The sequence below is a fragment of the Fusarium tjaetaba genome, assembly GCF_013396195.1.
Source record: "Fusarium tjaetaba strain NRRL 66243 chromosome Unknown NRRL66243_c0000035, whole genome shotgun sequence".
Taxonomy (NCBI): domain Eukaryota; kingdom Fungi; phylum Ascomycota; class Sordariomycetes; order Hypocreales; family Nectriaceae; genus Fusarium; species Fusarium tjaetaba.
This window is the reverse complement of record NW_023501231.1, coordinates 38,066-58,049: the sequence shown is the minus strand read 5'-3', so window position 1 is coordinate 58,049 and position 19,984 is coordinate 38,066. Positions and strand designations below refer to the sequence as shown.

Here is a 19,984-nt window from a genome sequence, read left to right as displayed (position 1 = left end):
TGTTGTCTCAATTCATCTTGTCTCTCCTCTCGCCTTACTTTTGGTGCCTCAATTCAGATGCCGCCTCCTCCAAGTAGAGTAGAGTAGGGCCGTGTTGCGTCCGGGGTGCTGCAACGGTCAGGACGAGGCGTTTCTAGCGCCGGCATGTCTCTCTCTTCTGCTGGAACTTCGGAGTCGCACCAATCAGTCAAGGGGATGATTGACCCAGCGATCCATCGGAAAGTAAGCATACGAAGCCAAGGAACGGGGCCTCGAGGCGATTGTGACAGATAACAAATGATTGCACTTTTGGTTGTTGTTATGTGAGATCAATACAATAGCCTGAAGACTGTCTCAATCTCATGGCTTAGCTGAAATGACGGACTAGACCTGGCTGCAGTTAGCACAAAATGCAAGTCAACCTGTATGTGCGTGCGTGTGTGATATGATATGGTTAATCAATAACCGCTGTGCTATACTCTGCAGTGCGATGTGATAGACGTACAGCCTATAGGGCCTCATCACTTTTCGCCTCCCATTGCTGCGGCTTACATGATATTCCATCAGTCATGCATATGCCTCATCTCCACACCGGAGAGGCGCAATTGCTGTATGTATGTATGTACGTATGTAATCGAGGCACAACAGAGCACGCACACGTAATGCAACTGGCGGAGCATCCTTCGTATCGAGTTACTAGTAGATAGGCACATGTACATGTCTCTCTCGATCGAGCATTATGCTTGTGACATGACATGACCAGAGTCAACTCAACTGAACTGGTTTGACTCGCCTTCAAGGATGATGCTTCCAGTGTTTGAATCGCACGGCAGCCGATATCTTTCCCCATGTGTCAGATGACGTGATGCTGCTGCTGAAACAAAAATGAGAGTCAGGATATCCTGGCTGTTAATTGAAAGAACCCGTACCCAAGCTGACTTGGAATTCCCATGAGGATTCTAAGCATCAAGAAAGGAAAAGATCCGAGGTGGCGTACCTAGCTTCTCTCTGTCTCCGTCTCTGTCCCCAACTGCCAAGCCTTCGATGCGACGCGATGCGATGCGATGGATGTGATGCAGGGAATCCTCTCTTGCTTGAGGCCATTCCCACCTTTTCCCATGTTCCCCAGTTTATCAAAACTCATGGGGAAATGTCACCTCATTTTCTCTCTGACCTGCTCGACTCTGGCCTCTCTGTCGATCCCTCTCCTCCGCCTTCAGAGTCACATCATATCATACATATTCCCTCAGTTCAAACTTCATATGCACAGGGTGACATTGAGAAAGTGACACCTCCCCTGCATCCACACATCGATGCAGGAACCCGACCTGGCATGCACCAATCAGCTCAATATTTGCCTATTAGTCCAACAATGTCTCATCTCTTACCCGAAAAAAACCGCTCTTGACGCGTACAGGCGCTGGATTTCTTTGAGATCATGATTCCTACACCGCAAGAGTCTGTCATGTCATGGCAGCAACTGCATCAAGACGAGACTTAGCGAGACCGTTGGATGTCTTGACAGTAGAACGGTCCGCGCGTCTCCCTTGCGTGTTTGGTAAATATACCCCACGTGGAGATACAACGGTCAGTCGCAAAAAGGAATAAATATGCGTACGGGCATGGTATAGCACAGAATCCTTGCACCTTGCCTGCCATTTTGCACATGGCCCTGGCGTTCTTACAGTAGCGATGTAGCATTGAAGAGTTACACTGGCCGGTGCGCTGCTCCGTAGAACCTTGATCCTGGTGTTGATAATGGTGCTCAACAGTCCAGAGATTGTAAGGGAGTCGGTGACAGGTAAATGGATTGGATGGTCATGACTGACAACTGCAGATCAATATAGAGTCATCGCCAATCGGTCCTGATGGTAATCGGAGTTGCGATCGTCGGATTGACCGACTCGAAAGCATTCTTTTGCCTGTGCCCTGTGACCATGGACATTTGGATTCGCAGTCATCGTCATATTGCAACCAAGGTATGCCCCTACTTCTCATAGAATGGTCAGCAGTACTCCATACATCGTATGACACCAATTACATCGATCACACGCTGTGTCGTGCAATATAACTGTTCCTTGACCGTTCTTCTTTGAGTGCAACACCACGAACCGACAAAGTTCGGACGTTGTATCCAATGCTCCAGGGTAGTTGTTTAGTGAAGTGACAACCATTCTCATTTTCCAATTTGGAAAACAAATTCCGAGTATCACTGCGATATCGAAGACCGAAGCCCGGAAGACTTGTCCACGATAGCAATGATTCCACTGTGAAGTGTGAACAGGACCAAGTATGGTGGAGAGCTTTCAAGGCTGTAAATTCAGGACTGATCGTGATGATCATCGTCAACGTGACAGCCCCAAGATCCAAGACTCTTACCGAGAGGACGAGGCCCAGTAGAGCGGTTAGACTAAAAGTCCAACTCGGGACTTTTTTTCACCTGAAAGTTACGGTATATCATATGAGAGGCTGTATAGAGCAACATCGTCTGGGGTTGGATCCACTTGGGCGATGAGCATCGGCCATAAAATCGATGCTATTGCCAATCTTGCCCCAAAGTTGCTGTGCGGGGAGTGCTTTGAAGACAATTGCTAAGCACGACGAGAGTCGATCATGCTGAGCTTTCCAAAGTCACAGAATCTCGGAACGTAGCTCGGGTAGCAACATCTACGCCCGCCCGCTATACTACAGGCGTGTGCAGAGGCGGCTTCATAGTCCGCTCCAGAAAGTTCCTCAAACGTTTTGTGAGCCTTCATGACTGGTCAACTAAGTTCACAATACTATCGTGTAGTCCAACATCACCTCATTATGAACTGATGCCAGTCCTAAGGTGCCCGAGCCAAACTCCTTCGAGTTTGGCTTTCTGAGTATAGCTTCCGAACAGCCCATCTCATTTCGGAAATTTAAGCAGGGAACTTTCAGCACCAGAGCTGCCTCTTTCTTAGCCTTAGCTAACAACCTCCAACAGTCTGGGTAGAATCGATGCATTGCATACAGAGTATTCTGGTTTGTGTTGAGGCGGGAAGAATTCCGCTTTCTTCGTACGACACTGGTAATGTGGTTGTTAGCTCTCAAACGCTGGCTGACTTTTCGCGTCTTTCCGATCAGTCACGCTACTGCCGGAACTCGAATGCGTCAACTATCCGAGCTGTCGATCACAACAATATGCCGGCCAAGCTCCGTAGGCGACATCGGCAGTTGATCAGACATCACTTTCCTCATCACCTTTGATCTGGGTACAAGACCCGATCCAATCAAGCCTTTGCTGTATTCGTCCCGCGTATCATGCTCGGGTTGTGGGTGTTTCTGTGATTACATCGGAAGAGATCCTTGTGTGCTCGGACAGCAGATGGTACTGTTAAAAGCAAAATGGTTGATCTTGCGATATCACAGACAGAAGTCAAAGAAACGCTTGTGCTTTTGAGGCAGCTCGCACGGGACAATGGGCCGGCTGGGGGTTTCATGGGTATAAACTGATATCCGTGCGTCGTAAGGTTCCCATCAACATCCAACACTCTTGCTATGAACATAGAGATTCTCATAAGCGTATATTATCCCAGCAAGTGGATCCATCCTCCACGAGGTGATAGCGTCCGGTCGGACCATGGAAATCCGGTGCTGTAGAGCATCAAGGCGTAGTTGACCGTTTGATCAGCCTCAAATCTTCCGCGGGATAGACCTCATTTAGTGGCCCTAGGAACTTCTCCCCGGCCGTCCATGTCTTGGACTCGAATGGCACCAGGCGCGGTAATTCCAAAATGTCTTAGAACTGCCAAGAAGACTCTACCGTACCAGGTTACTGGTCTCTATTCAGCATTAGTGCTCGTGCCAGCTTCCTGATGGTGTGAGTAGATTGTGATAAAAATATCACAGCCGAGAAATGCCGCGGTAGTTCAATTGCCAATGCGGGAGTTTTGTCAGTGAAGGCAGCCTTTGTCAACTGGCACGGCCCTCTTCTTCTTTGCTCAGTTCACAACTCTAAATCCAAGTTGCTCCCATCTCTACTCCGTATGTGTCGCCTCGTATCGATCAGATAGGCGCAGCGTAAAAGCCACATCTCTAGCGAGCTGACGAAAGCTATTTTGGTCAACGTCGCAGCCTATTCGCGTGGCATTTTCCCAGTTCGATCTTGGTGACGATCACGACAGGACCCTAAAAGGGCAAACCTGGCCATCAGATTGAAGATCAAGCGCCACGGGCGGCGCCTCCAGTTTCAGGTACCATCATCAGATGCATCCAATGGGAGTGATTCCCGACTTTTAGATTGACAATCCCATCCTTGTGGCGCGCTACAGCATAAGCTAAGTTGCCGTCGAAGTGGGTAGAATAGCAAACTACAGATGCTGTTGCTCTTCCTCAATCGCAGTGGCCTCCATTCACCCCCAAGTTTGGCAATCCCTTCCAAGATCAAAATCAAAGATGGGCCTGTTGGTGGGACATCTATCTGTTCTCATCTTGATGCCAACTAGATCTGTGCCGGCCGCCCCGGGCCTTAGCCTCCCGAGCAACAAATCGTAGCATGGCGTTGGGTCTAGATTTTCAGCTTGAGCCTCTCAAATTCAGTTGACTTCGATCCTCCAAAACCTCTTCTGTCCGTTACGGTTCAACGTTTCCGAACTAACGTACGTTTATTAGCAGACAATGCCACAAGCGAGCACACACTACTGCTTGTCAAATAAACTAAACAGCATGACGTATCCTTGGTTTTGTACAATTGCTTTTGTTGTCTCTTCACCGGAAAGACTTTTTTTTCCCTCTCAGGCTAATCCTCATGTGTATGTGATCTGTAGGCTGTGGGAACCATCTGAAAAGCGGTCCAATCTCTTCGTATGAATGAGAGGCGGCCCAGCGCGGGATGAAACAACCCGTAGCTGTTTGCTGTGTTTAAGTTATCTTGAGTCTTGACAAACAGGACAACGTTTTGATTGATATGTCGATCAGTGTGAAAACGAATGATTAGCGCAAAGTTCCAAACATATTCCTTGTGCTGGGAGATGATTGTGCAGCTAGCTCAATTGGTGAACCGCAACTAGCAAACCTTCGTCTCTTCCAGCAAAAGTAAATGCGGGAGGCAAACACTCAAACCACTAACCACACGGCCCTTCTCGTACCATGATTACAGCAGCCGTATAGCAATCGAGGTCCTCGGACTTCGGAGAGAGCGTGGTCCATTGGCCAAAGTCGGGATCTCGTAAGGGAAAATAAAAGTCTACTGAGTAATCAGATAATTCGTGTTGCTCAGTTCCGCCAGGCCCGCAAGCAACCCTAGATCGTTGGTAGCAGACAGGGGCGTCTCTCAGCGTTGCATTCGGACCCAGAAGTCCTCGATCTACTCCATAATACAGCATTTCCATCCAGGCGGATGCTTCTTACTCCAAATGGCATATCTTTGCTGTTCCGGCGGTCCGGTAACTCAAGAAGCCGTGGCAGCGTGGGTTCAAGCTCGAGAAGCCGTGGGATTCAGACAGTGGGAAAATGGCACCAGTCGAAAAGTTTTCCCGTACCAGAAAGCTCCCAACTTGCAGCTTGCATATTCGACTCCAAAAGTGAGACACGGAATATGCATAAAGATGCAGCACTGTGGAACCCTTTTGCAGAAGTGCAGCAAGTTAGAGGCAAGAACTTTTTCGATCAAACTTCGTAGCAGAGGTTCATGGCTTGTGTGTCATTTGTACGGCAGCCATGCCGGGTCTGGAAGAAACGATCGTCCAAACCGGAAGCAAAATGTTCGTTACAATTTCATGTCTCAAAAGGAGCTCCATCAACGGAACAGCGCGGAGGCTGTTGACCGGGCATAGGTGATGATTGTCAAGTGGAGACGACGTCGACCAGATGGGCATCCTTGTATCCTGTGTGGCTTTCTTTGGGAAGCAAACTTGTCTTGACAACCTTCGTAGTTGCACCTGTTACACGTTCAACCAACCTGCCAACAAGCACCCCGGGACAAACATATGCGAGTTGGTGATGTGGATGAAGTTTGCCTCGGCTGGAAGCAGTTGATGGTGATAACGTGATCTCGGCCTGCTGCAAGGAGTCTGGAGATGCTGACGTTGAGGTGCAAGGTTGCGAGACACGGCCCCCGGCTGTTTAACTTTGTATTTTTAATATCGTGGCCAACTGCTTTGAATCTAGAATATGCACTTCGGGTTCGAGAGGAGCAGAGGCGTGAAGGTAGTGTAATAATAGTCGAAGTTCGTATAATAGATCGAGCTATCGAAGTTTGTGGCCAGTATATGTTAAAGAGCTAATGGATTAGAGACCAGCCATAAAGAGAGCAAGTTGTTGCGGGGTTTCTAGGTTCCCGACAAGCCGTGGGTATTTTCAGATATTCGACCATAACTGTTGATCGTCTTATCAACTACGGAGTAGTGGTGCACAATTCATAAAGTTCCGATGTGCGATGTGGGCGCCTCATACGAAGATCGTTTTATTCATCGTGGCTAATGTGAACAACTGTTTGCTATGGTTTCGGCATTGTGCCAAAGTGCCAAGTCGCCAACAGTCGAATAGTCACATAGTGTAACCCTTTAAAACGGGTGCCACTGCTTTGAATCAATAGGTCATAACGGCTGTGACTGCGGGGTGTTGCTAAGAAAGGATGGATGGTTGATCCATACGTAAGGGCGGATTGTATACTCCGTACCATGAGAAGTATATTGAAGGGATGTGGATTGTGTCGTGTGTCCTTTGGGGGGCCAACACGATGTGTAAGATTCTTTCTCGTGGACGAAGGAAGAGAATGTAGCTCGCAAACCAAGACCATATTGGTAAGGTTACAGTCGGGAACGTCAGTGGTTGATTAACGTGGGCGGCTGAGGCTAGAGGCAAGGCTGACATTAGATTGTTTGCAGTAGAGTAGCAATAGGGTTCAATGACGCCTGCAAATTAAAGACCTGAGCGAAATTGTATTGGTGGGAACACGAACGCCCATACTAAGCCGCGATTGACAGTGGTAAATCGTCTATTAATTAGCAATTGATCGCGTCGTTGCAGTAATCTGCAACCCAGCCGGTATAACGAGACGGATATGAACAGGGGTAAAGCCGTCGTTGGTACCGGGGAGGCTTCGCGGAAGCAGGGGTCGGGTACCAGGTGCCAGGGATCAAGCAACCCTCCCCCTGGCCTGGCAGTTCTGGCAGCTAGCGGTAGGCGGTAGGCGGTCCCCTGGCAGAATGTTCGAAAGGGGTTTGATGTCACTAGGAGCTGTATCTAGCGTGAAGATTGAGGGGCCCAAGGGCTTGGAGCTGAAGCGGCAGAGAATGAGCAGGAAACAGAGGCAAAAAAGCAATGAATGGGAACTGAGACCATGCGGTGACCTTGACCTTGACCTTGGAGGTGATGCCAATGATCTTCCTTCGGCCCGTCGAACAATGGAGGCTTAGGGGATCAGGGTCGATTGATGATCTGTGCTGGGCTATTGGCCACGAGAGACAAAGTTTGAGGAGGTTCTGTGCTGTGCAGAATTGGATGAACCACTGGGCACAGATCGCCGGATGCCATCACCTCCAATGATGGACGAGACTTGTCGCTAGGTAACAATTTCCTAGGTGAGCTAATAAGTCAATTTACGAGAACTGAAGCTCTATCGAGCTCGACCGCAATGAAAAAAGTGAGGCTTAGTCAGGAGCCAAATGTCCAGTGCAAGCGCCTCCATGAGGTTCCTGCTCCGTTAACTCAAATGACTGGCAGATTTGGTGACATCTCCAAAGAAGGTGCCAACTGGTAGTCATTGCGCTCCTCCCATTTGTCCTGGCCCAAAATGATTCCCAATTTGTCGATATCTAATCACCGGAGTTGGGCACACAATCTGGAGTCTAAGTCTCCCATCCACTCGTCATGGACCCTGCATTAGTTAGGCGATGAAGACTACCTACTGTACGGAGTAGCTTTAGAGAGTTATCGCTCGCTGATGGTGATGATGATGATGATGGCATCAATTCAGTAAAAACATAAACGTCAAACGCCACATCGTGTGGTTTAAACGGTTGTCCGCCGGGTTCCGGGGCATCTAGAGCCCATGGTTCGAAACGCCAGATCGAAGTTATTATTCTTCAATGGCGCCGCCCCAAGCGAAACCGACTCAATTGTCGAGCCCATACGCGCGAGCCTCTAAGCAGTATTGAAGTTTAACTTAAGTAGCGAGCACAGCCATTGAAATTTCCGGTCTTCACTCAAATGAGCAATGCCACTCATTCTCGGAACTGCTCTGTATATTTCCTTGATTCCAAGCGAGAACCCTGTTTCTTTCCAGAAGATGATCAGCAGCTAGTGGATGACGAAAGCATTACAAGAAAACACTCATTTAAAGAGCTGAGGGCAGATCGCCTTCGAGAGAGGTCAGCTTCGTGAGATGAAAGAACGCAGAGAGAGCGCTTAAGCTTAGCTCCAGCGTCACCGAACTCCTGGAAACATTTCCGCCTCTAGAAGGACAGAAGGAAAGGGGGCGCAACGTCTTTCAGCGCCCAGCGTCTACGCCATTGATCAACCACGAGAGCGCCGTCATGCCTAACTTTTGCGCCGAGTGGCAGACTAATTTGGAGCCGGCTCTTTTGATGAAGCAATTGGTGCCAGCCTTGGTGGCATCTAGACGCTCGATGGCGTGGAAGCGCGGACACGGGGTGTAAATGACGATCGAGCAAGACGGGGAAATTCGTCTTTTAGGGGAAACGTTATCTGGCCGTTTTGTTCGCTTGTGAATTCCGAGGTGATGTGACCGAGGTTAATACGGTAAGCTTCATTGGGTTTCACATTGTTTGCCGGTGAGGAATTCAATATTGCTGATCCTGCGGTAGTCTTTACGATCTATTGATTGTCTAGCATTGAGGCGACATCGGACACTGGTCAGAGCCTGCGGAGGCTGTATGCTGTCAGACGGAAGGATTGTGCGGTTTCGGTCATGTCATCGATGGTAAGCAGGGTCCCAGCTTGTTTGATCGACTTGGTCAATGCTGTGCGCAAGTTCATGAGGCGGGAGTCGGTGACAGCAATAGCTTGCGGCTGAGCGGTCTCGTGGTGAGAGACGATATCATGGATGAAGAAAAAAAGGGGACTGATGAGCAGGTTCCACAAAATCTTGATCGAGCCCGCGCGGCAATTGCTCGAGTCTCCATGATGTTCAAGGAATGGCATCGTCCCGGGTGGTTGACTCTCATCGTGCCCTGGACTGTCAGGCGGGAACTTGTGATGGACAGTCATGGATGGCTCTGGCTCTGGCTTTGATCATGGCCATGGATAGTCATGGAGCGGCCGGACGGCAGACCGCATCGCATCGATCAATCCGTGGCTCCGTTGTGGTGCTGAAGCGAGACGCAGGAGAATGCATTGGTTTGCCCATCTTGCATATCGTCTGCAGGCCCAAGGTCAGGAACGAAGAAGCTAGGGCACGACTAGTAAACGAGGCACCGACGAGTCTCTTCCTCTGTCTCGCTGATTTTTTTGTACTGCGGCGCCCTTTGCGCAACCATCTCAGCCATGAATTCCCCCTTGTTGAGAGGGTTTCAAAGCCCGCTTTTGCTATCAGCTACCCGGCACTTCCACCATCAACACCACCTTTTGTCTCTCATGATAGCTAACAGTATCTACATATTAAATCATGTACAGATTAGGAAAAATGATAGGCCTGATCAAGTCCGGGGTGGTGGCGGCAGAGTTATTGATCATCGTTCAATAGGCACAAAATGCATCTTGGCTAATCTACGAATATGTGATGGCTAAAAATACAGATCGTATGTGGCATCCAATCCGACAACTTGTCACCCAAAGTGCAAGATGAAGCTAGAAATAGTTCATGTGATGAGACTTCCACCAAGCAGCCCGCCAGATTCAGTCACATAAAGTATACATTCATATTTTCTGACACGATTTCCTGACTCGAAAAATGCTCGCTCAAAAAAGGGCCGCTGCGTGATGTGGGCATTCCGTTGTTTCTCCTCTCCTGCGAGGCCATCCATTTACGAGTATCCTAAAGTTCTGTGCATGCATGCATGAGAGAGGAGAGGCGACGAGAGGAGACGTTGTGAGTGGGACTAAAAACCGTTGATCTCTGAAGTCTACTGGGAGTTTGGTACCGAGTTTATCGGATTTTTACTTTAAGGGGAATTTTATCGTGTGGTTTTTTGAATCCGCGTTTTCTAGCTGCTTTGGTGCCTTTGGTCGTGCATATGATATGACACCTATACTTACGCCGGCACACACATTTTGAAAGTCCAGAGTGCTCTTGTGATTGATTCTCCCTTTTTGCTGAGGGATGATTCAAGACAGAAACTCCAAGCTTGGCGATAATGACTCTGGTGGTCTCCGTAGTGCGGCAAAGGGTCGCATCCTCCCACACAACTAAACATCCCGTGTTTCTGTCTGTCCTTGAGAGCTTCACCCAACCCAAGTACGTATGTACTGCCGGATACCTGGGTCTTGACATCGGCTCGGAAGCCTAAGCTACGGTACCCAGACAACAGGGGATAAGAGCTTCTTCAACCGGGAGGCCCCCAAACCCCTGGGACCAGAAAGACTCCACTGAACTGCTAAGGTCGGGTTTTGGTGAGGTTAGGTTACCTTTGGTTAGGTCTGGTTAGGTTGAAGAGAAGAGAGAGAGAGAGCCCCGCTGAGACCGGGCACAATCCCTCCCGTGGACACTGCACTGAGCGCCACTCTTTTTTTTTTTTCTCTCTGACCTTGTGAGCCAGCCTCCCTGCTACCTTTTGGTTGCCCCCTGGTCGTTTCACTGTAGAGAGAGAGAGGACTTGGGGGCGTGGGGTTATCTTCCCGTGTACCTTGCCCTGGTCAATCACCCTCGCACTCAATCCAACAGTCAAGTTCAATTCAACTGTTGACCATGGATGGGAGTCCACTCCGACCCGTACGCTATCTCCTCCACCCCCTGGAACTTGGAACTCCCACTTGGGACAGGCCAGGACCCCCTGGACTGGGAGAGAGAGACGGTTCCACCTCACTGACGAAAGACGTGGGTGTGTGGTGGCCACCAGGAACTGCAGAGCACAGAGCAACAGAGAGAGAGAGAGAGAGAACAAGACTCCCATCCGTCAAAAACGAATACTACCAGGGTCGTCGACTAACTCAAGTTAAGGTAATAATACCACGGCATTCCCCAGACCCCGACGTAGACGGTGTTCTTGTTCCCATCTCTTCCCCTCGACTCGACTTTACTCGACTTGATACCATTTACATTATTCCTCGTACTCAAATCTCCTCTCCATCTCATTCATTGTTTTGCGTTAAGTGTGTGCGTGGGTTTGGTTTACGGTCTGGTCTATTTTTACTTTTACGACTTGCTTCTACTACTCTTGAATCGCCAACATCAACAGCATCATCAACAACAACATCACTCTACCACAACCAAAATAATTCGGCATCACCTAATCTGGTACCTTCCTTGGACCGTTGAGCTCTCGAACGTTGCTGCTTCTCCACCCTTGTCGCTCAATCTCATCCGCAGCATTCCATCCAACGCGAACTCGACGAATGACCTGACTCACATCCAGTCAGCACAACCAGACAACGATATACCGACGACTAATAACGATTAATTGCAATTGGTCAATTTGGATTGGAGTGATCACATCGACCTCATCACTCTGTTTTGACAAGAAAAGGTAAGCAAGAGGAAGAGCCAAGAAAAGAGAGTCGAATGCGTCAGTGGCAGATTTGTTTGCAATTGTTCTACACACTCTATTCAACACAGCACAGCACAGCACAACACAACATCGTTCCATATTGTCTTATTTCTCCCCACAACCACGCAGGTACTGTACGTCGGCTGCAATGCACAGACGGGCTTGAAGCATACAGGCTATGCACATGGGCGGATCGTGCCGCAGACAGACATGACAGGACTGGACCATACTGTACATGCAATGCACTATTCAGGCGAGACAAGTCACGAGGTGTTGGGTTGGGTCCAAGAGATGATTGTTGAATGACTTTGACATGGGATGATAAGAGCATGGGCAAAAGCAATGCAAAGCAAAGCAAAGCTACGCTACGGAAAATATGGGCACCTCGCGAGAAACCGTTCAAGGTGGACGTTGAACGAGGCGGGTGTGCTTGCTTTTTTGGAGCCTGGGGGTTCACAGAGGAACAACGTCTTTTTTTACGCCCTGAAGCCCCCTCTAAAACGTCTTTTGCCAGGTACCTTGCGTGGCCGCTACAGCTACGCCTTGCAGAAGGTCCCCCCCCCTGCGATACTGAGCATTCCAATTCCTCGACAAGTCCTCCATGGCCCCCTCCAACCCTCATGACATCGTCTCCCTTCATTCCATCACATTTCCCACAAACAATCAATTGAAATCGCGACTTCTCGTCCCTAGGTGACTTGCTAACATTTCTCTTCTTTCCCAGCCAACCGAGTTCCCCCCTCCTCGATTTCCTGTTGCTGTGGTGCAGTTCTATCGAGTTTGATCCCAACATCATCACCACCACCACTTACACCATCGTCGATATCGAGTTTTCGTTACTCCAGCTTCATCATCAGCCTGCACTCTTCTCTTGGATATTCAGACACGACTGCTCGTTAGAGAGAAAGGGATAAAAGAGGATCGAACAGAAAGAGCCGGATCATTTCTTGGTTCGAGTGGTTGTATAAACCCACCGGCCGAACCCTTGGTCCCCCGATGATCTAAACGGCGACATCGATTGTCAGCGGCAATCGCACGCAATGTTTAGCGACCAGCCTATGCGAGCCAGTCTCCAGGTGGCTCCTCTTACCATCGCCAAATCACGAACTGAATCATCTGGAGATGCTTCATCGACCTCAGAAAACGACAACACTCTCTACTCACAATCACAAATGACACCCCCCGCTACACCAAATGGCTCGCAGGAGGATCTCTCACCTTCACCTCAGTACATCCCTCCCCAAGTCTTCCACAACTTCCTGCGAGCCTTCTATCCTTTCAACCCCAGTTATGTCATGTCCGACTCGAGTGTGACATTACCTCTCAACGAGGGTGATGTGATTCTCGTGCACTCTATTCACACCAATGGATGGGCTGATGGCACATTACTTATCTCAGGCGCCCGAGGATGGTTACCGACCAACTACTGCGAGGCTTACGAGCCTGATGACATGTGCAACCTTCTAAAAGCTCTCTTGAATTTTTGGGATCTGCTTCGAAGCACATCAGTCAATGATAAGGAGATCTTTGGCAACCAGGAGTTCATGAAGGGCATCATTGCTGGTGTTCGATTCCTATTGGTGAGTTAATCTTCGTTCACTTTGACAATTGACTTCTAACAGTACAAAGGAACGAACAAACTGTCTCAACCGAGAGTCTACCCATATTCAAAGGAACGATGCTCTGCGCAAGTGCCGCAAGTCTCTTCTCTCTGAACTATCTTCATTAGTGAAGACAGCAAAGCGGTTACAAGAGACACAACGTCTCGAAATTGCTCCCGTTGAAGATGTGAATGATATCATCGATGAGATGATCCTCAAAGCCTTTAGAATTGTAACAAAGGGAGTTCGGTTTATGGATGTGCTCGAGGATGACCGAAGGGCACGTGCGCCTTCAGCTGTTACTGTTATGGATACAGTGCTCGAAGAATCATACGTACCGCCAACACCACCCGCTGATCAGTCTTCCTTTGATGAACAAAGCCAACGCAGCACAAACATAAATGACACGGATTCCCAAGCTGCCGCCAGTGTCGCTGCCTCTGAATCGAGCGAGACTACTCAAACATCAACATCTATCTTCAACAAGCGATTATCGTCACTCAGTGGTCGTACTGGCCCGAGCTCTCACAGGTTATCTCAGGGAAGCCTTTCGCAAGCCCAAGCTCACCGCCTGTCGGCCACTATTTCGCACCGAGTGTCGCTTGCTGGCCCATCGTCAGTGTCGAGAGCCCATCATCTAGTTACTGAGCGCCTGAACCGCAGCCACGACACATTCCTGTCTCATCTGGGCTCCTTCATCGGCCGCCTGCATCTTCAATCACAGTCGCGCCCCGAGCTCGCATCAGCGATCCGACAGTCTGCGCTTTCAGGTGGAGAATTGCTTGCAGTAATTGACGGCGTCTATGACCACATCAACTCCAGCTCTGAGGCTCTTGCCCGAGCTCGATCCACCATGTTCGCCCGAATCCAAGATCTAGTCTTTTCTGCCCGCGATACCCTTGTCAGCGCTGCCTCTGAAGATGCCGATTTGATTATGCCCCATGACAACACAATGCTCCTCGCATCCGCTACGGGCTGCGTTAGGGCCGCTGGAGATTGCGTTGCCAAGGCAAAATCCGCTATCGAGCGCATTGGCGATTTTGAATTCGAGCTCGAGACTAGCAGCCTCGGAATTGATCTCAGCATTCTCGATATCGATACTGAGGAGCGAGCTAGGACCCCATCTGTTTCAGAGCACAATGACGCTGTCAGTGTTGCCGGCTCCAACCGAACCTCCAACTCATCTAACGGACATGCTCGTCGCCTCACTGTTGTCGCAATTGACAAGCCTCTTCCTGAGGTTCCCCAGGTGACCACACCTACTGATGAACAGACCGCTCACCCTTCACCCACCTCTTCACGACGCTCGTCAGTTGCTGATGACAACGTCTCCAGCGTTGCATCCTCCATTTCCTCCCTACGACCTTCTCTTCCTCCCCTTCCCAAGCTTTCTACCACTCTCCTTGCCAACGAGGAATACAGCCCTGTTGATAACAATGATAACGACTTCAACTCCTCTTCTCGGTTCGACAGTATGGTTGCTTCAAGCGCTGGCAGCAGTGCCACCTACCTTAGCCGTGACTCCGAGGTCAGCATGGTTTCGCAGTCTTCCACTCGAGCTACCACTCCTGAGCAGAACCTTGCCCCTCAGAAGCAGCCTTCGCTGTCGAATTTGAGTAACGGCGGAAGCTCGGAGGACGTCGATGTTGAGTCAAGACTTATGGAGAAGACATTTGCTCACGAGCTCATGTTCAACAAGGAGGGTCAAGTTACTGGCGGCTCTCTCCCCGCTCTTGTCGAGCGTCTCACAACCCACGAATCTACTCCCGATGCCATGTTTGTCTCTACTTTCTACCTCACCTTCCGCCTCTTCTGTACACCGGTCCGACTGGCTGAAGCGCTTATTGAGCGATATGACTACGTTAACGACTCCCCTCATGTGGCTGGACCTGTCCGTTTGAGAGTATACAATGCTTTCAAGGGCTGGCTCGAGTCCCACTGGAGGGACGAGACCGATCGCGATGCTCTTGACCTGATCATGCCCTTTGCTGAACACAAGCTGGCGTCCTCTCTGCCTTCTGCTGGTCGACGTCTGTTTGAGCTTGCTCAGCGTGTCTCTGGCGAGGGTTCTCTGGTGCCCCGACTTGTCTCCTCAATGGGCAAGACCAACACCTCGATTGGTCAATACGTGCCCGCTGACACTCCTTTGCCCATTCCTGCCATTACCAAGGGCCAACTCAACCTTCTCTCTGCTTTCAAGATGGGTGCCGCCCAGCCTAGCATTCTCGACTTTGACCCCCTCGAGTTGGCTCGCCAATTGACCATCAAGCAAATGAACATCTTCTCTTCTATCCTTCCCGAGGAGCTTCTTGCTTCTCAGTGGATGAAGAATGGTGGCGTCGCCGCTCCCAATGTCAAGGCCATGTCCTCTCTCTCAACTGATCTTTCCAACCTCGTCGCTGAGACTATCCTCCAGCAGCAGGAGGTCAAGAAGCGTGCTCAGGTCATCAAGCAATGGATCAAGATTGCTCACCAGTGCCTTGAGCTCCACAACTATGACGGTCTCATGGCTATCATCTGCAGTCTCAACAGCAGCACTATCAGTCGTCTCCGAAAGACTTGGGATGCCATCTCCACCAAGCGCAAGGACATGCTCCAGAACCTTCAGGATCTGGTCGAGCCCTCTCAGAACAACAAGGTCTTGCGAACAAGACTCCATGACCATGTTCCTCCCTGCCTACCCTTCCTCGGCATGTACTTGACCGACTTGACATTTGTCGATATTGGTAACCCTGCCACCAAGCAAATGTGCCTGGGTCCCGAGTCTGAGGAGGATGGCAATGGTGGTATCACTGTTATCAACTTTGACAAGCACACCCGCACTGCCAAGATCATTGGAGAGCTCCAGCGGTTCCAGATTCCCTACAGACTTACCGAGGTACCTGATATGCAGGACTGGATGTCCTCACAGATCAACCATCTCCGCAATGAGGAGGGCAATGTCCAAGTCACATACTACCGCAAGAGTCTCCTCCTTGAGCCTCGTGAGACTGCCAGCCGACCTCCAGTGGACTCTTCCGCTGCCTCCATCGTTGGCGCTGGAGGTGGCCGCCCCGACCTCTTCAGCTGGATCTCCCGCGACCGAGGCACCTCAACACCAACTCCTACCCAGATATAAGATTTTGCTCATCGCATCAGATCCCTATCGGACTGAACAGCAATTTACCTTCACCATTATCACACGCACATATTACCTCACACCAGTAACTACTTCATCTTTGATACCCCCCATTTTTGTTTGAACTTCTTTCAGCAGATGGGAAACATCGTCATGTTCCTTATGACCTCTATGTCCATCAGCACAACGGCGTTATTTACATTTGGGTCTGATAATTTATGTTTTACGGTTTTCAACTCGGTTCCCATGGGTGGAACTTGTTCAAGGATCTTATCACGAAGCGCGAGCGCTGGGTCCTTTGAGGTTCGACACTCACATCAGAGATCGTCGGCCTCCCTCCAATTTCAGGGTACAGCTCATCCCGCATTCTTACATTCTACTTTCTCACATTCATTCTCATCCTGGTTTTTGCATCCCTGTATTATCTCTTCTGGCGAAGATGGCGCAGGGCGGTGGAAAAAGGAAAAATAACCTCTGGGCACGGGTGCATTCGAAAACAGCTTGCAAAGGATTCATGGGTGCCTGGGTTGTTTTTATTTTTTTCTATTCTTGGGTTTCTCTTTAATGTATTCTCAAACGCCGCCGGCGCGAAAACGAGTGTATCTGATTCTTACTGTATGAAAAAGAGACGGCAAGCCTGTCGTATCATGTTTGTTATTCATCATTGAACTTCTGGGAAAGGAGTCTGGTGAATCAAGGACTGGACAGGCAGGACAGGTGACGGAAAAGAAAGACAAAATGAATGTATTCTGCAATAGAATAGGAAGAACAACAAGAAGAATTAGGATCTATCGTCCTTGAAATCTGTTTCTCTCTGCCACTACGATGTGATGTGTCTGCCAAGTTGAGGTGACGACTCTAAGCCTACTGCATGGTCGTGACTTTTAGCATAATGGTAGAGCCATACTTATATGTGAGAACGGAAGTGAAGAAAAAGACGCCGAGGGCATATGTGATGTAAACGTAAATCTTCATTAACTCGCTTCCTGTAATGTAATACGTCAAGCAATAACCCAGTCCATAGATAGTATGACCCATCCAACTCACCCATGTATATACACGCTGAACGCCGATATATCATTAAATTATTAAGTATTCTTATAAATAGTAGTCCCTTTCATCTCTCTCCCTTTTCTACGCCTCTGTGAGGGCGATCTTCTTATCTGTAGGTGCGACAATGACGTCCTCGATCTTCTCGTCGCTGAACTTGAGATCCTCTTCAATTGAGACGGAGTCCTGGATCTTCATGAAGATGACAGGGGCGGCGATGACGAGCGAAGCACCGAGGCAGGCCCATGTAGCGGCGAAGATGGTGTCGAATGGCTTGCCGAGGCCGTCAAGACGCCAGAAGATGGCTGCACCGGCGGATTGAATGCCCTTGTAGAAACCTGGTTTGATGAGTTAGTGCTCTGGTATGAACACATATGAGAAGGATGATTAAGACTTACCAGCAAAATTGGCTGTCTTGCGGCCAGAGTTGGAGAGAGCACCCATGTACCAGTAGATGCAAGTCTGCCAAGCAGCATCGAAGAAGCCGTAGAAGAAATAGAGGAACATGGGAGCAAGGAACTTGTGAGCACCATCGTCCCAATCAATCTTGTCATCCTCGTTGGCAGGGTTCATGGCGATCTCACGAGGTCGCTGATCCTTCTGCCAGGCATAGCCACCACCCCAGATAGCAAAGGTCAGGACAAAGAGGACGACCAGAGAGATCTTTGCACGGACACTGCGACGGACGCTAGAGGCGTCAAGGGCGTATCCAACAATAAGGGCGCCAAAGATCTGAGCGAGCCAGTAGAGCAAGTTGTTGAGAGCGCGAGTGCGAACGTTGAACTGAGCGAGGTTCATGTTGACGTTTTGGTAAGTGTAGAAGATGTTTGAGGAGAAGAACATGGGGAAGAGGAGGACGACCCAGGGGGTGTGGGAGAGTGTTTCCCAGAGACCCTTGATTTCTGTGCTCCATGAGGGGTTCTTCATGACGATGACCTTGGTGTTGTCCTCGCGAACGATCTTGTCGGCGTCGCAGATCATAAGAGCGAGGATGGCGCCGATGGCCATGAGAGCGATGAAAGCGGCGTATGTACCATCAGAGACGGGACCAGCTTTCTTGTTGATGTTTTGAGCAAGGGGAATCTAAGATATGTTAGTGACTACAAAACTTGGAATCAAGGTCCAAGAGGTACTGACAAGAGAACCGATGACAGCACCCATGTTGAAAATGACCCAGAACCAAGAGATGTATCGTCCCTTGCTCTGCTCAGGAGGATAAGACATCATGATAGATCCCTGAGCAGCCCACAAGAGTCCAGCGCAGAGACCCAAAAGAGCACCAGCAAAGACGACAAAGGGCATGTTCTGAGTATGCGAATAGCACAAGAACGAAGCAGCATAGACACAATATCCCAAACCTCCGATGGACAGAGTCAGACGAAGACCAAGCCTGTTTGCAAAAGTACCAGCGAAGAAACCAATGACAGCAAAGGTGCTGTAGAGAGCCGTGTTGGCGTGATCCTGGGCTTCATTGGAGACTTGGCCGCCACCTCCGAGACCAGTCAAGGCATTGAACATGCCGGGACATAAGAAGCAGACGATGGAGACCATGAGGAGTTGGACCTTGGGCGAGGCGTACCAGAGATCAACGCCGGCGATGCGAAAGGTCTTGTACATCCATCCTTTGGGGCGGAAGCCTGGTGTATCTGAGTCTGCGGATTCTGAAGCCGCTTGGGCAATGGGGGTTTCCTTTTCGTGAGTAGACATGGTGGGTGGTGGTGTTGATATTCGAGATAGAGATGAGGGTCAAGGCCCTGTACAAGACAATTGATATGCTTCTCTAGACAATTGAAGACCAGAAGATGAATGAATGAGATCCAAGAAACCAAGATAAATCCCGGATGTAGCAGAATTAAAGTAGTCGCGAGAAAACGATGGAGAGATCCAGGCACGCGACGTACTCTATCGTGAGGGTGCCCCCAAAAATAAACTAGACCCGACCCCTGCCCGTCCTTGATAGTTACAATTGGGGAAATGTGTGTATCACGAGAAGGCGAAGAGAGAGAAAAGAAGGAGAATGGATTGTCAGGGGTCTCGTCGAGTGGTGAGAGTGGATGAGATGGGATGGATTGGATGGATGGAAGATGGGGAATGGTGAGGGTGAGGGTGAGGGTGGTGCGGGTTAGTTACAGGGGGGTTAATGGGGAGATGCAACAATGGATGGAGGGTGTCGATCCGCTTACAGTGGGTGAACGTGAGGTGGCGTATTTTTCCATTTCCATTATTATCGACGTATCGGGCGAGGCCGACGATGACAGTTTATCACAGATATTGATTTATGAAGATATCGTCAGTCATTACATATAAGCATCAAGAGATCGATATCAAGAGTTGAGGCTCTGCAAAAAGGTCAATTCCGTTATCCTTGATAGAGACTTAGTTAACTGCATTCAACCGCCAAGTCTTGAGACTCGTATCATCTCAACCACCACAGAAACTCGATTCAGAAATGTCTCCCAAAACGTCCACGGTATTCCCCAGATTCACAAGATCAAAAGCCATCGTCTCCATGGGGTAGCATTTTCTCAATCATGAGAGGCTATCAGAGCTCGAGTGGCGTACCCTAACGGTAACGTTCGTGGATGTCACAGATGCCGGGTTCGCAT

General features: G+C 49.6%; 2 protein-coding genes across 2 annotated transcripts; one reads left to right on the top strand and one right to left on the bottom strand.

Moving 5' to 3' along the window:
* Positions 1-12,649: 12,649 nt before the first annotated feature.
* FTJAE_1921 (Ras guanine-nucleotide exchange Cdc25p) lies at positions 12,650-16,328 on the top strand (the record flags this gene model as incomplete). The annotated part of the gene is made up of 2 exons (XM_037348061.1): positions 12,650-13,189; positions 13,239-16,328. 2 exons carry the CDS (start codon positions 12,650-12,652, stop codon positions 16,326-16,328), a joined length of 3,630 nt encoding a protein of 1,209 aa, XP_037210881.1.
* A 1,134-nt stretch (positions 16,329-17,462) lies between these two features.
* Positions 17,463-19,085, bottom strand: FTJAE_1920 (DUF895 domain protein; the record flags this gene model as incomplete). The annotated part of the gene is made up of 3 exons (XM_037348060.1): positions 17,463-17,716; positions 17,777-18,461; positions 18,516-19,085. 3 exons carry the CDS (start codon positions 19,083-19,085, stop codon positions 17,463-17,465), a joined length of 1,509 nt encoding a protein of 502 aa, XP_037210880.1.
* Between the last annotated feature and the right edge of the window lie 899 nt (positions 19,086-19,984).